Genomic DNA, 11,602 nt, shown 5'->3' on the forward strand with positions numbered 1-11,602 from the left:
GCTGGCTGCAGGCTGCCTGCAGAGCCAGACCCCAAGCACTGAGGACACATCAGTGTCCAGTGGTCCAGTGATCAGGGAGCATTGAGAAGAAAAATAGGCGAGGGTGGTCATAGGGGCCCCTCCTGGATTGAGTACCAGGCCTCACCCCACCCTTGGTTTCCCAGACTCCACATAAACCCCCAGAAGGGGTCCGATTCCTCCTGTGTGGCTAAGACTGAGTTTCTCGCCAGCCTTGGCGAAGCAAGGGAGAGGGCAGAGTTACATTTAAGGTGACTCAGTAAAACAAAGGAGCCTGGGAGCTCCTGCACTTGGCTTCTGCCACAGCCGCATCACGTGCCCCTGGCTTGTCTACCCTGCTGCGCTCGAGCTCCTGGAGGTTGGATCCCTCCAAGGTGAGCCCAGCACTTTGTCCACAGCAGTCAGTCAATATTTGCTGAATTAAATCTGGGGCCCAGCCTGGGAGCTCCAGGCCTTGGAGCCAGACTGTCTGACTCTTGAGTTCCAGTCCCGCCCCATGCCAGCTTTGTGACTTTGAGCATGCCATTCAACCTCTCTGAGCCACGGTTTCCTTGCCTGAAAAATGGGAGTAGTGCCGGCTGCAAGGTGAGAGACCTGTGCAATCGCACTGCAGTGGGCTTTGCGCTTGGTTTCATGCTCTGTTGTCCCTGTTTTGAAATTCTTCATACGATTTTGAACAAGGAGCCCCTACATTTTTATTTTGTATTGAGCCCCACAGATTATGTAGACGGGATCCTGAACGGAATTAACAATATTTTCCACCTCAGAGAGTCGTTGCAAGCATTAAATAAACTGATCTGCTTAGCACATAAGCAGTACCCAATAAATAGGAACAAAGGCCTATTGTCTCTCGCTGTTAGCCCAACCCCAGTGCCCATGTGTGATAAATGAGTGAAGTGACCGAATTGAGTGACAGCCTGGCAGCATCTGGAAGCGAAGGTGCCTGGGTGACGGGGGATGGAGGTGAGGGTTGAGAAGAGCTGTAAAGGAAGCGGGGCAGTTTTGCACCCCACGTTGTGCAGCTGCAGTTTCCTAAACAGCCGGTGATCCACGCTGTGGTCGAGACCCGGCCGCCACACCCCGCAAAAAGTCCACTTGGTGAGAGCTGAGAACGAGGGTTCCAGTCTTTATTATGCGGGCGTTCACTTTCTAGCTCCCGGGCCGTGGTCCGCGTCCAGCTTCCAGAGCCGTTGCGGGATCCCAGCCGCCACTGGCTCGGCGTTCCACTAGCAGCGGCGCCCCGCCCAGCCCCGGGTCCGAAGGCGGGGCCGCGGGGCGTCGGGCGCAGGCGCAGGCGCAGGCCGGTATGGGACGGGGCGCTGCTCAGAGGAAGGGGTTGGTGCCGGTCTGCGGGGGCGGGAGCCGCGGCCCGGCTGAGCTCGGCGTGGGCAGCAGCGGCTGCGGCAGGCCAGCTGGGGGAGGTGCGAAGGCTCCGGCCTGCGGAAAGACGCTAACCGAGGCGGGGAGGGTCAAGCCAGCTGGCACGCTGCTGAGCGGGAGGGGCAGAGAGGCGCTGTAGGTCATGGAGCCCAGGGGCGCCCCCACAGGCCCGCCTGCCAGGCCCAGCGCCGGCGACCCGGTGCGCATCTGGTTTAGCGTCGGCCTGCCCGGCTCGCCCGCGCCGAACGGGTTGGTGGGGGACGGAGCGCTGAGACCTGCAGAACGAGAGTGGCTTTGAGTGACCCGGGGTTCAGAGCCCTACACCGGGAGGTCTTGGAAGTTGGGAAGAAGAGTGGGCTCCTCCGGCGGAGGCTAGGCTCTGAAAGCAGGAGCCCCTGGGTTGAGGGACAAGGGCATGTCTTACCTGTCAGGAAGGGGTTCCGGGTCTTTGCAACCTGGGGTGCCTTGACCAACGAGTCAAGGTTGACCAAGGAGGAAGCTGAGGGGCCCAGGAAGGACTCGGGAGTCCGGCAAGCTCGGGCCTCTTTGCTTGGCTGGGTTAGTGCTTCCGCTAGTATGCCCAGGTCCAGGGCATCTGGCTCCTTCGTGCCATTTTGCTTGGAACTGGGGCTGGTGTCTCCAAACAGGTCCAGCTCTGGAATAGAAACGCTAGAGCTAATTGGTGGGGAAAGGGATTGGCGCCCGACGTGGGAGGAAGAGGACAGAGGCTGCTCGGGGTGGGCCCCTCATCCCCCAGAGCCTCACCATCCCCTTGCCCTGCTCACCCACAGGGCTGCTGGGCTTCCCAGAGGGCAGGGCCTGCTCCAGCCCCTCCTTGGTCTCTGTGGATTCTGGAGGTTTGGCAAATGGGTCAAAGGTCGAGGCACCACCTCGGAAGAGAGAGAGGAAGAGGAGATGGGTTGACAAAAAGGGCAGGTGTTGGTCTGACCCCTTTCCAGAGAAGCTGTCCTCCTAACACAAACAGTATCTGCTGCCCCTTGGCCCTGCCTGGAAGTCCCCCAGCCCCTCACTCACACTCTCTGGCCCTCTTCTTACCAGGTGTGTCGGAGGTCTCCAGGGAGGCTCCCCAAGGGTCAGCCCCAGTGCTGGGGAGTTTGTGGTGGGGAGAGTTCAGGGCCCAGGGGTCTGTGGTGGGGGGCCCAGCAGGCAGCACTGGGGTCCTGCCCCAGGGCTCAGAGGAGGAGAGCATGGGAGTCAGATCCCAGGGCTGGCTTCGGGACAGGACGGTTCCTGAGGGGATCGGAGACCAGGGGTCTGCAGAAGGCCCCCAGGAGGAGCCACTGGCCTCTGTGTTCGGCCTAAAACCTGAAATGGGAACAGCATAGACATGATCCCAGGCCCACCCTTATCCCTCGCCCAGGGCCCTTCCCAGTTACCCAGCCCAAGTTGGGAGGCAGAAGATCCATGTCACAGATGGCCTGCGGCCTCAGGACCACCCAGCAGGCTGGAGCCCCTATTTGGCAAGTGACCCCAGGAACTGGGACCTGCAGGTGTGGGCGACTCAGGCCACCTTCCCAGGCGTGCTGAGCAAGTGAGTGCAGCGAGAGAACATTTGCTGCGTTTCCTAGGAGCTGGGCCCTTCAGACATTCTCCATAGCCCTCACTACAAAAGCCTGTCCCACAGGCGGTGGAGGCTCAAGGTGGTGAGTGACTTGCCCGGTGACACTCAGATGTTGGGAGGAGGTGCTTGGCCCAGCAAGTGGCTGGGAGGGAGGAGGCTCTTGGGCCAGCCTAGAAGTCTCTTGCAGCCCTGCATGCCCACCTGGGATGTCCCATGGGTCAGCAGAGCAGTGTGTGGAGGGCGGGGCCAGGGCAGGTACGAAGATGTCAGCCAAGTCCAGGATGGAGGACTGTGGAGGGGAGAGGCAGCCGCGGCTCAGAAGTGGGCGGGGCCTGGAGGGAGGGCAGGCCCTGACCTGTCAGGCTAATGCCAGTTCATTCTCTTTATTCATTCCACAGATACCTATTCATGATCCCTCACCTCTGCACAGTGCTTTACAGTTTATAATGTTTCTTCATCCACAGAGTACCTGATTTTCATAACAACCCTGTGAGGTAGGTAGGGCAGGTGATGTACCCATTTTATGGATAAGCCAGCCAGCGCACAGAGGGTGGAATGGGTTTGCCTGAAGTCACACAGCCAGGGAGAGGCAGAGCTGGGATAGAATCCAGGCCAGCAGAAAGGGGCAGGAAGGCCAAAGGCAGATGTTTTTCAACCAGCCTACCTCCCTAGGTCAGTGTCCAAGAGAAACTGGCCACAATGAACATGGACGGAAAGGAGACCACAGCACCCGGGCGTGGTTTGGGTAGCTTTGGAGGGCAGCCTTGCACTCAGCAGCTGCCCACTCCCCATGCGGAGAAAATATGTCCGTGAGCCCGAGGTGTTTTCAGCACCATATGCTTGGGCCAACCCTAGTCTTGATCGACAGTATCACATAATCCTAGCATGTCAGAGCTGGAACTATCCAATAAGCGCACTGTGCAGAAGGGGAAACTGAGGCCATGACAGTGACATGCCCCAAGTCATAGAGTAAGTGGCAGCAAATCCAGAACCCGAATCCGGGGGTCTCCAATCAGGATCCTTTTGCATCCCACTTTGCTGTTAACTCAGTCACCAGCCCATGCAATGTGGGACTAGGGCTGCAACACCCCCACCCCTATTTCATCGAATAAACACATCAGTGCTTACTATATGCCAGGCACTGCTCTGCTCTCTCTTTACAAATACTCAGTCCATCTCTTAGGCCCTGTCCATCCCACGCACCGCAGCCCACTCCCTACCTGGCTGGTTTTTAGCTTCTCCTCCTCCTTTCTCTCTTCTCTCTCAGGCTCTCTGTCCCGCTGATGGTGGACCACGGCCCCTGCACCATTGGCCATGGGGGAGCCATCACCCCGCCAGGACCTCACCTCCTGCAGAAGGCACAGAAAGAGTTAGGAGCATGAGCAGCTCAGGCGGGAATCCGGGGACCTGTGCACCGGAGGCTGGAGTCGAGAGAGTGCAGGGTGGGAGGCAGCTGAGAGGTTAGGAGCAGCAGGGCCACCGGGTACAGCGGGAGGAGCCTGTTAGTGCCCTGAAGCACCTCCACCAGCAGCAGCAGCAGCACCGGCAGCCCAGCGGGCTCGGCCCACTACCTTCTCATGCTCCTGCCGGCTCAGGCGCAGAGCCAGCTGCAGCTGCAGGTCCTCGTCCCTGTGGGAGGCTGGGGGGACAGGCTGCGGAGGAAGAGAGGGGTAAACTTGGCCCTGTACCCCCACCTTGGGACCAGAAGGGCAGTATAGGCCTGCCTGGGTCATGGGGATGGAGACACTAATGCCCACCCTCAGTGTGCATGGGCCATTTGCCCCTCGGTCAGCAGGGTGGGCGTGGCCTTCTCCCTGCCTGCATCTGAAATGCAGTTTAAAGATCAGGAAGACTGATCTTTCGCTTCTGAATCCTCTGAGAGTTCCTCAGGCCCTCCTGTGTGAGACCCAGCTGCCTCCTGCCTGGTCTTCCTGGATCCACAGAGGTAACGGCAAAGATGATGATATCGGGGGCCTGTCCTTGTCTCCCCAAAAGGATAGCTGGTGGGCGGGGGTGGGAAGCATATCCCAGAGTCTCCTAGGAATATGTCTGAGCAAACTCACCCACTCCACCATGAGGTGGTAGCAGGCACCCCAAGACATAGCATGTGCCCGTAATTGTACACTCGCCACCCTTTCCAGGCCCAGTGGAGAGGACTGGAGGCAGGGAGGCAGTCCCTGCCTGCGACAAACCGACAGAGATAGTGGGTCTTGTGCTGTCTTTGGGCACAGGACTGGGGCTTTGGGTGACAGAGCCTGAATCAAGGCCAAGGGGCTCCCAGGCACTCTCTCCCTCTAGCCCATCCCCTCCCCACCACAGTGGGGCTGCATGGCCTCACCTTCTCTGCCTCCTCGCGGCTCATGGCTAGGGCCAGCTGCAGCTGCAGTTCCTCTTCCCCTGACGTCTGAGGCCGGGCCTGCTCCAGGTCGGAGGTATAGCGGGGTGACGAAGAGGAGGCTGCAATGACCATCATGTCTCTGTGACCACACGATTACCCATCGGCTCCCACACCCCTCTGCCTGCCAGGAAGCTGAGGCTCAAAGAAGAGAACTGAGAGGAGGGGAACAACGGCCGTTGAGGCCCCCGTGGGCCAAGCAGTGTGCCAGGCACTCTGTAAGTTCCCCATCCCAACCCATCCCGGATGGAAGGACGGCTCCAGTCCCTCCTTAGCAGATGCACAGGCGGCACTTAGGGCCCCTGACCAGGTTCCTGAAGCAGGGCTTGAACCCAGGTGCCCTGACTCCAGCTCTTGGACTTCCAGATGGACTCCGTCCTGCTTGGGGGCAAGGGAAGTGCAAGGATAGGAGGTTCTAGTCCAACGAGGTCACAACCTCAAAGCCCTCAGCAAACTGTCAAGGGCTTTATGGAAGGCGGGCCATTCTGAGTATTCCTCAGATCCTGGAAGCCCCCATGACTGGGGGCAGGAGAGTCAGGGACTGTCTAGCCGCTGCCCTCAGGTAGGGGGATGAAGGGGAACACCATGTGTCTGGGTGCAGGGTAGAGGACGTTCCTGAACCTGGTCTCATTTCATTCTCAGATCAAACAATGGAGGTAGGTGAGCTTATCCCCACTGTACAGATGAGGAAACTGAGGTTCAGAGAACTGGCTGCCCAGGTCACACAGCTTGGAGGAAGCAGAATATAGAATGCTATCTGACTCCAAACCCATGCTTCCACTATCGCGCCATCCTATCAGGCAGCTAACGAATGATAATGAATCTATAACAACATTATTATCTGAGCTAACTTGTTGAGCACCTCCTATGTGCCGGGTGTTGTGCCTTGCGTGTTACATTCCTTATGTCTGAATCTTCATAACACCCCTCGGAGGTAGGTATTATGAACCATGGCTTGGATTGCAGAGCCAGGAATGGAAGTCGGGCCATCTCCCCATCCCAGCCACACACCGGGGCTTACTCACAGTTGTAGGAGGACGGGGAGCCCCGGGAGCGGCTGTAGTCCTCGCCGTAGCGGCGGCTGAAGCCCAGCTGCCCACTGCCAATGCCGATGCCCTCCAGTGCCATGCGCTCCTTGGTCTTGAGAGCATGGGTTCGCTCCTGCCGCAGCCGCTCCTCATCCTTGAGCAGGGCCATCACCTGCTTGACCTTCTCGCGCACGTTGACGCCCTGGTCCTTGCCGTCGCGGTCGATGTACTGGAAGTCCTTGAGTGTCTGGATGGTGTAGAGGTTCTCGCGGCACTGGTGGGCCACCCGCTCGGAGCCCGTCTTGAGCAGGTAGTCCAGCAATGTTAGAGCCTTGTACACGTGCCGCCAGTTCTTGCCGCTGTCATTGAGCCGCCGCCACAGCATGCCCATGACCTCGGTGAAGGCCACTGTGTTGAAGGTCAGGTCAGCGATCTCGGACATGAGCGAACTAGGGGGGCCCCAGGGGTCATTGCTGGTGGCCTCGCGCACCTTGATTTCTGCCTCGGAGTAGTTGTGCACGATGTTCTTCACCTGGCGCCGGAGTGCGGAGGTCGTCATGGCTGGAGACTTGGAGGTGGGTGGCCCTCGCCCCCGCCGGAGGTGGAGGGCTGAGGGCCACTGTGGCGAGGTCACGGTCTCGAAGGATGGGCTGCCGTGTTAGCAGAGCAGCTGCGTCCTTGGGTTCCACATGGGGCTGAGGAAGAGAGGGCCAGGAACTCAGGGGCAGAGGCCTACCTCATGGGTCACTCAGCCACTGACCAACTAAATGAGGCCTGGCCAGAGTGTCCCTGCCTCCAGGGACAGCCTTCAGCGGCACATGTTCTTATTTCACTTACAATTCAGCAGGCACTTGGAGCTTTGCATGCTCATCTATCTATCTTCACAGTCACACCACAAAGATGCTATTATCATTATCTCCATCCACAGATGGGAAAGGTGGGGCTCAGAGTATTAAATGGGCCCGGTGCAGTGGCTCACGCCTATAATTCCAGGACTTCAGGAGGCCAAGGCAAGAGGATCACTTGAGGCCAGTAGTTGGAGGCTGCAGTGAGCCATGATCATGCCATTGGGCAACAGAGCGAGACCCTGTAATATTAAGTGACTTGTCCGAGATCACAGAGCTGCTACATGGGGGAACCAAGATGACCCCAGGAAGCCCCACCTAAGAGTGCATGGCCTCATGGGGGAACGCTAACAGGATTCCAGGAATGCCCGCTTGCCTTGCTTCTGCTCGGCCACTGCCTCTGTTTCTGCTGAGATCTAGCTTAAGACCTATCCTTCCTAGCTCCTCAGCTCACTTTTCTCATATTGTTAATTTTTGTAGTTTGATGCATTCAACACCTATTTCCTGGAGGCCTTTTCTGAGCCAGGCACCATGCCAGGCACAGAACACACGCCTTGGTCCACCCACGTTCAGTTGAGAGGGTGCAGAAAATCACAGTCCAGTGTGGGAGTGCAGAGCCACACAGGAAGACCCAAGCCAGGAAAATCAGGGGAGACTTCCTAGAGGAGGTGGTGGCAGAGCTGAGATCCAAGATCCAAGGGAAGAGTGAGGAGGAGTGAACCAGCAAGTCAGGGGAGGGCAGCTCAGAAGAAATGCTATGACCTGGGCCAGAAGGCAAGAGAGCAAGTATCGTTTGAGGAAGACTGCCTCTCAGAGTTCTGGCCACTGCCAACACTCCTGCGTGCCACCCCCATGTACACATGGAAGTGTTGAGGCCAGAGAGGGGATGGGACCTGCCTGCATCATATGGCATGTAAGTGGCAGGGCCTGGACTACCATCCAGGACTCCAGAAGACTAATCCAATCCTTATTGTCAGTGTTACCTAGTTTGGTCATTATTTCATCGGATTGCTTTACTGTCTCAGTCCCACCTTCTCAGCTAGAATGGAAGCTCCCTGAGAGTAGGAACAGTCTGGGTTCTCCAAAGCCCCAAAACGCTGGACACATGGTGGACCTCTGGTACCCCAGCAGGGAGAAGAGCTGGGCCAGCCCAATTCCCCCCAATAGCAACAGGTCCAGGCTGTCTGCTGAATACAACCGCAGGCCCAAGGTCCTCCCAAAGGCCCTTTCAGAAACCAAAAGAGGAATTCCCTGACCACCACCATTCCTCCCACGCTAGCACTGGTGTGTGCATGCACACACACACTGTCTGGGCCTGCAGAGCCTCCACTTCACCCGTGAACTGTCCCCCACCCACCAAACACCTTTCGGCTCCACGCTCCATCCCAGCCCGTGCCCCAACTGGTCCCCAGGCTGCCAGAAGCAGGAATCTGAAGGAGACTGTCCTCCCGCACCCGATTCCACGCTCCTTCCACCCCAGCCCCGCCAGTGCTGGGCTCAGTTCAAAGCAGCCCCACGCTTTGAAAACATGCCTTGGCAGGTTTTGTCGGGGGCCCAGAGAATAAGATACCGTGGGAGTGGGCGAGGTGGAGAGTGCCTGGCCCACAGCACAGCCTACCTTTTGTCTGCTGTCTCTTTCCTTCCAGCGGGTGGTGGGCCTTCTGTGGGAATGCGACGGCCACAACTTGTTTAACTCCTGCCCTCCCCCTTGCTAGTGACTCAGACCTGTCTTCACCTCCCCAACCCGTGGCTGGGGGTGGCAGAGTCAAGATGGGAAATAATGTGCACCAAAGCCCGCCCAGCACACGCCCCTACCGGCTGGCTGCTGGAACTAGCAGAACCAGTCGGGCACTGTGACTGCACCAGAGCCCTACCTGGACCTGGCTGCCCTGGCCCTCTGGCCTGGCCTGTGTGGGGGCACCAGCCTCTGGGAGGGGACTCTCAGTGTGGGCCCAGCGGCCCTGCCTGGACCTTTCCTCACAGAAGGTGGGCATTCTCTGCACACCCCTGCAGGGGCTGGGGGGAAGGGCGGGGCCAGAAACATGGGGAGGCACCTTGATTTTCCTTCTCTGGAGTTTGAGGGGACAAGGTGAGGCTGCCCAAGCACAGAGAAGGGAGGAGGCAAGGAATAAGGCTGCCCAAGCGCAGAGAAAGGAGGAGGAAAGGAAGGAACACGGGAACGCGGGAGGGAGCAGCTGGGAGCACTGCCAACAGTGTTACAAGCAAAGGGTTTTATCGAACACGATATGCCCAGAAATAAAAGGGAGTGTAACAGAAACCCAGCGGCCGATAAGGCGGTGGCGGTAGCAGCAGCAGCCCTGGGCAGCTGGGTATGGAATTACTGCAGTGACCTTGAGCCAGACCCTGTCAGGTGGAGGGAAGGGCACAGAGAGGGCAGGGCCTGAGAATTCAGAGACAACGAAAGGGCAGAGGAGGGAGGAGGCTGAGGGGATGGGAGCAGGGCCAGCAGGCGGTGGGATGGGCCACGGGGCACGGAGTATCAGCTCTCTCCTGCATACAGGGTCCCAAGGAGAACTGCGCAGTAGGGAGGGGCTGCTCTTCTCAGGGCCTGCAGGATGGGGGGATCTGGAGAGTTTCCCAAAAGTCAGGACCGAAAAATGCAGATCGCTCATCCCCAGCAAGGGGTTCAGAGAGACGGAGAGAACCCAGATCTGTCCAGTCACACGTGCATGAGCTTGCGTAAAGTCTGTGCACCCACCAGCCCAGCCCACACCCCCTTCCCGTCCTCTGCTAAGGTGGGCTCCAGCCGCTGCCTCCAAGTCAGATCCAGCCTGAGCAGTGGGGAATGACAGTGCCCTTCTTGATGCTGTAGGGACAGGGGGTGAGCTTGAACTCTAAGCTTCTGGCTACTGTAATAGCTGCATCCCGGGAGCACAGAAGATGGAGGGGGGACTGCCCTGAGGCTAGAGGTGTGCATGAGGGGCTGAAGAAGAGGAAACAGCAGAGGTGTGCAGAAGGAGTCTGTGGGGAATGCCACCAAAGATGCTAAGATGCCACCAAAGATGCTAAGTCCCAGGATGGATGGGGAGGGGGCCCTGAGTCCCTTTTTGGGGGCGGCAGGGAGGGAGGGGTGGCAGGAAAGAAGCCTTTAGGTCCTCTACAGCTCAGCCTTCTCCCTCGCACCTGGAAAAGAGACTAAGCCCCAGAACCACTGTTTGCTCCCCACCAACCCCCGCCTTCCATGCCGCCACTGCCAGGGAGGGGGCCAGGGAGGAAGCTTACCTCCAGTGCGGGCTCCCTTGGCCCCAGCCCCGGCCCGAGTAGCCTCTGCGGTGACCCTCCGACCTGTGCAGCAGGGGGATGGCACAGCCTCGGGAGCGTCTCCAGAGCCATCCACCATGGACCCTCGTCCCAGAGACCCACCTGCTCCCAGGAGGTGCAGACCCCTCAGAGGGGCAGCGGCAGGGTCCCTGGAATGGGTAGCAGCTCTTCCCGCGTGCGTTTGCCTCCTAGCCAGCGCCAGGCAGCACTCCGAGGAAAGTTGCTCAGCTGGCCCGGCAGGTCTGCCTCAGCAGTAACAGGACACAGGAGGAAGCGCAGGGCAGGTTAACCCCTTCCTGCTGGCCAGGCAAGTGGTGCATTGAGAGGTGGGGGGCCTGCCTGTTGGCCACCCCCAGGAAGTGCACATCTGGAGCCAGTGCTGGCGACCTGATCCCCTCTGCTTTGAGTTAACCCTTCCCCTGCCTCTTCAACAGGAAAGGAGGGGGGCTCCAACACCCCCACCACACCCCTCCCCTTCCTCCTCTGGGCCGGGAGGACATTAAAGGAGAGGGCAGGGACATTCCCTGGGGCTGGCTCTTTGGTGGAGCCCCTGTCTTCTCGTCTTCTCAGGGAGGAGAGCATCAGGACTCCAGCGCAGCCCCCTCCCTGCCTTTCCCACACGGAGTCAGATCCTTCTGTCCATCCTCCCCCTCCTGCATCTCAGCTGGAGGATGCCTGAGGCCCACTTAAGGATGCCCACCCACCCAAAAACCAAAGTTGTTCTTCAAACTCTGGGAGCCTGGAGTGCTGTTCACACAGGGAGCCCAGCCCCAAATGGTTATGACTGACAGAAGACAATGAGGGGCCTGAGTTTGAGCTGACAGTACCTTTTTTTCTGAGAGCCATTTCTAGCCTGTGTCATGTTCCCCTGAGCAAGGGAGGTAGCATGAAGATCAGCAGCTGTTTTTAAGGCAGAAAGATGGCTCAAGGCCAGATAGTTTGAGATAAGGAGGGGGATAAGGCAGACTAGACCCCGAAATAACAAGGTGATGTGGCCTCTAGAGCTGAAGAGGTGTGGTGAGCATGATCTTCAGGGACGGAATTGGGGCCCTGGGACCCAGCTGAAGAGGGG

General features: G+C 58.7%; 1 protein-coding gene and 1 long non-coding RNA gene across 5 annotated transcripts; one reads left to right on the forward strand and one right to left on the reverse strand.

Annotated features, from left to right (window-relative positions):
• Positions 1–688: 688 nt before the first annotated feature.
• EPN3 (epsin 3) lies at positions 689–6,962 on the reverse strand. Of its 2 annotated transcripts, XM_055387660.2 has the most exons (9): positions 6,401–6,962; positions 5,319–5,437; positions 4,552–4,632; positions 4,201–4,329; positions 3,182–3,269; positions 2,455–2,724; positions 2,184–2,288; positions 1,823–2,053; positions 689–1,673 (listed from the first exon to the last, which is right to left on the reverse strand). In XM_055387660.2, exons 1-9 carry the CDS (start codon positions 6,960–6,962, stop codon positions 1,342–1,344), a joined length of 1,917 nt encoding a protein of 638 aa, XP_055243635.2. In that variant the 3' UTR covers positions 689–1,341. The 2 variants fall into 2 exon arrangements, with proteins under 2 accessions (XP_055243635.2, XP_055243636.2); XM_055387661.2 differs by lacking the exon at positions 4,552–4,632.
• LOC129533705 (uncharacterized) lies at positions 2,286–8,865 on the forward strand. 3 transcript variants are annotated; one of them, XR_010133778.1, is made up of 5 exons: positions 2,286–2,457; positions 2,780–3,062; positions 3,379–3,474; positions 4,248–4,925; positions 5,349–8,865. It is a non-coding gene; the product is annotated as an uncharacterized lncRNA (long non-coding RNA). The 3 variants fall into 3 exon arrangements; XR_008680036.2 differs by lacking the exon at positions 2,286–2,457 and having other exon boundaries at positions 2,721–3,062; positions 4,248–5,593; positions 6,018–8,865; XR_008680035.2 differs by lacking the exon at positions 2,286–2,457 and having other exon boundaries at positions 2,721–3,062.
• Positions 8,866–11,602: the final 2,737 nt, after the last annotated feature.

Source organism: Gorilla gorilla, chromosome 4 (assembly GCF_029281585.2).
Source record: "Gorilla gorilla gorilla isolate KB3781 chromosome 4, NHGRI_mGorGor1-v2.1_pri, whole genome shotgun sequence".
Taxonomy (NCBI): domain Eukaryota; kingdom Metazoa; phylum Chordata; class Mammalia; order Primates; family Hominidae; genus Gorilla; species Gorilla gorilla.

Bases quoted from the DNA above. Each gene is read 5' to 3' on its own strand.
- EPN3 (XM_055387660.2), bottom strand. From the start codon at position 6,962: ATGACGACCTCCGCACTCCGGCGCCAGGTGAAGAACATCGTGCACAAC. The intron at 5,438-6,400 runs GTGAGTAAGCCC...TGGTCATTGCAG, and splicing joins CTCCCCGTCCTCCTACAACT to CCTCCTCTTCGTCACCCCGC. The intron at 4,330-4,551 runs GTAGTGGGCCGA...TGCCTTCTGCAG, and splicing joins GCCGGCAGGAGCATGAGAAG to GAGGTGAGGTCCTGGCGGGG.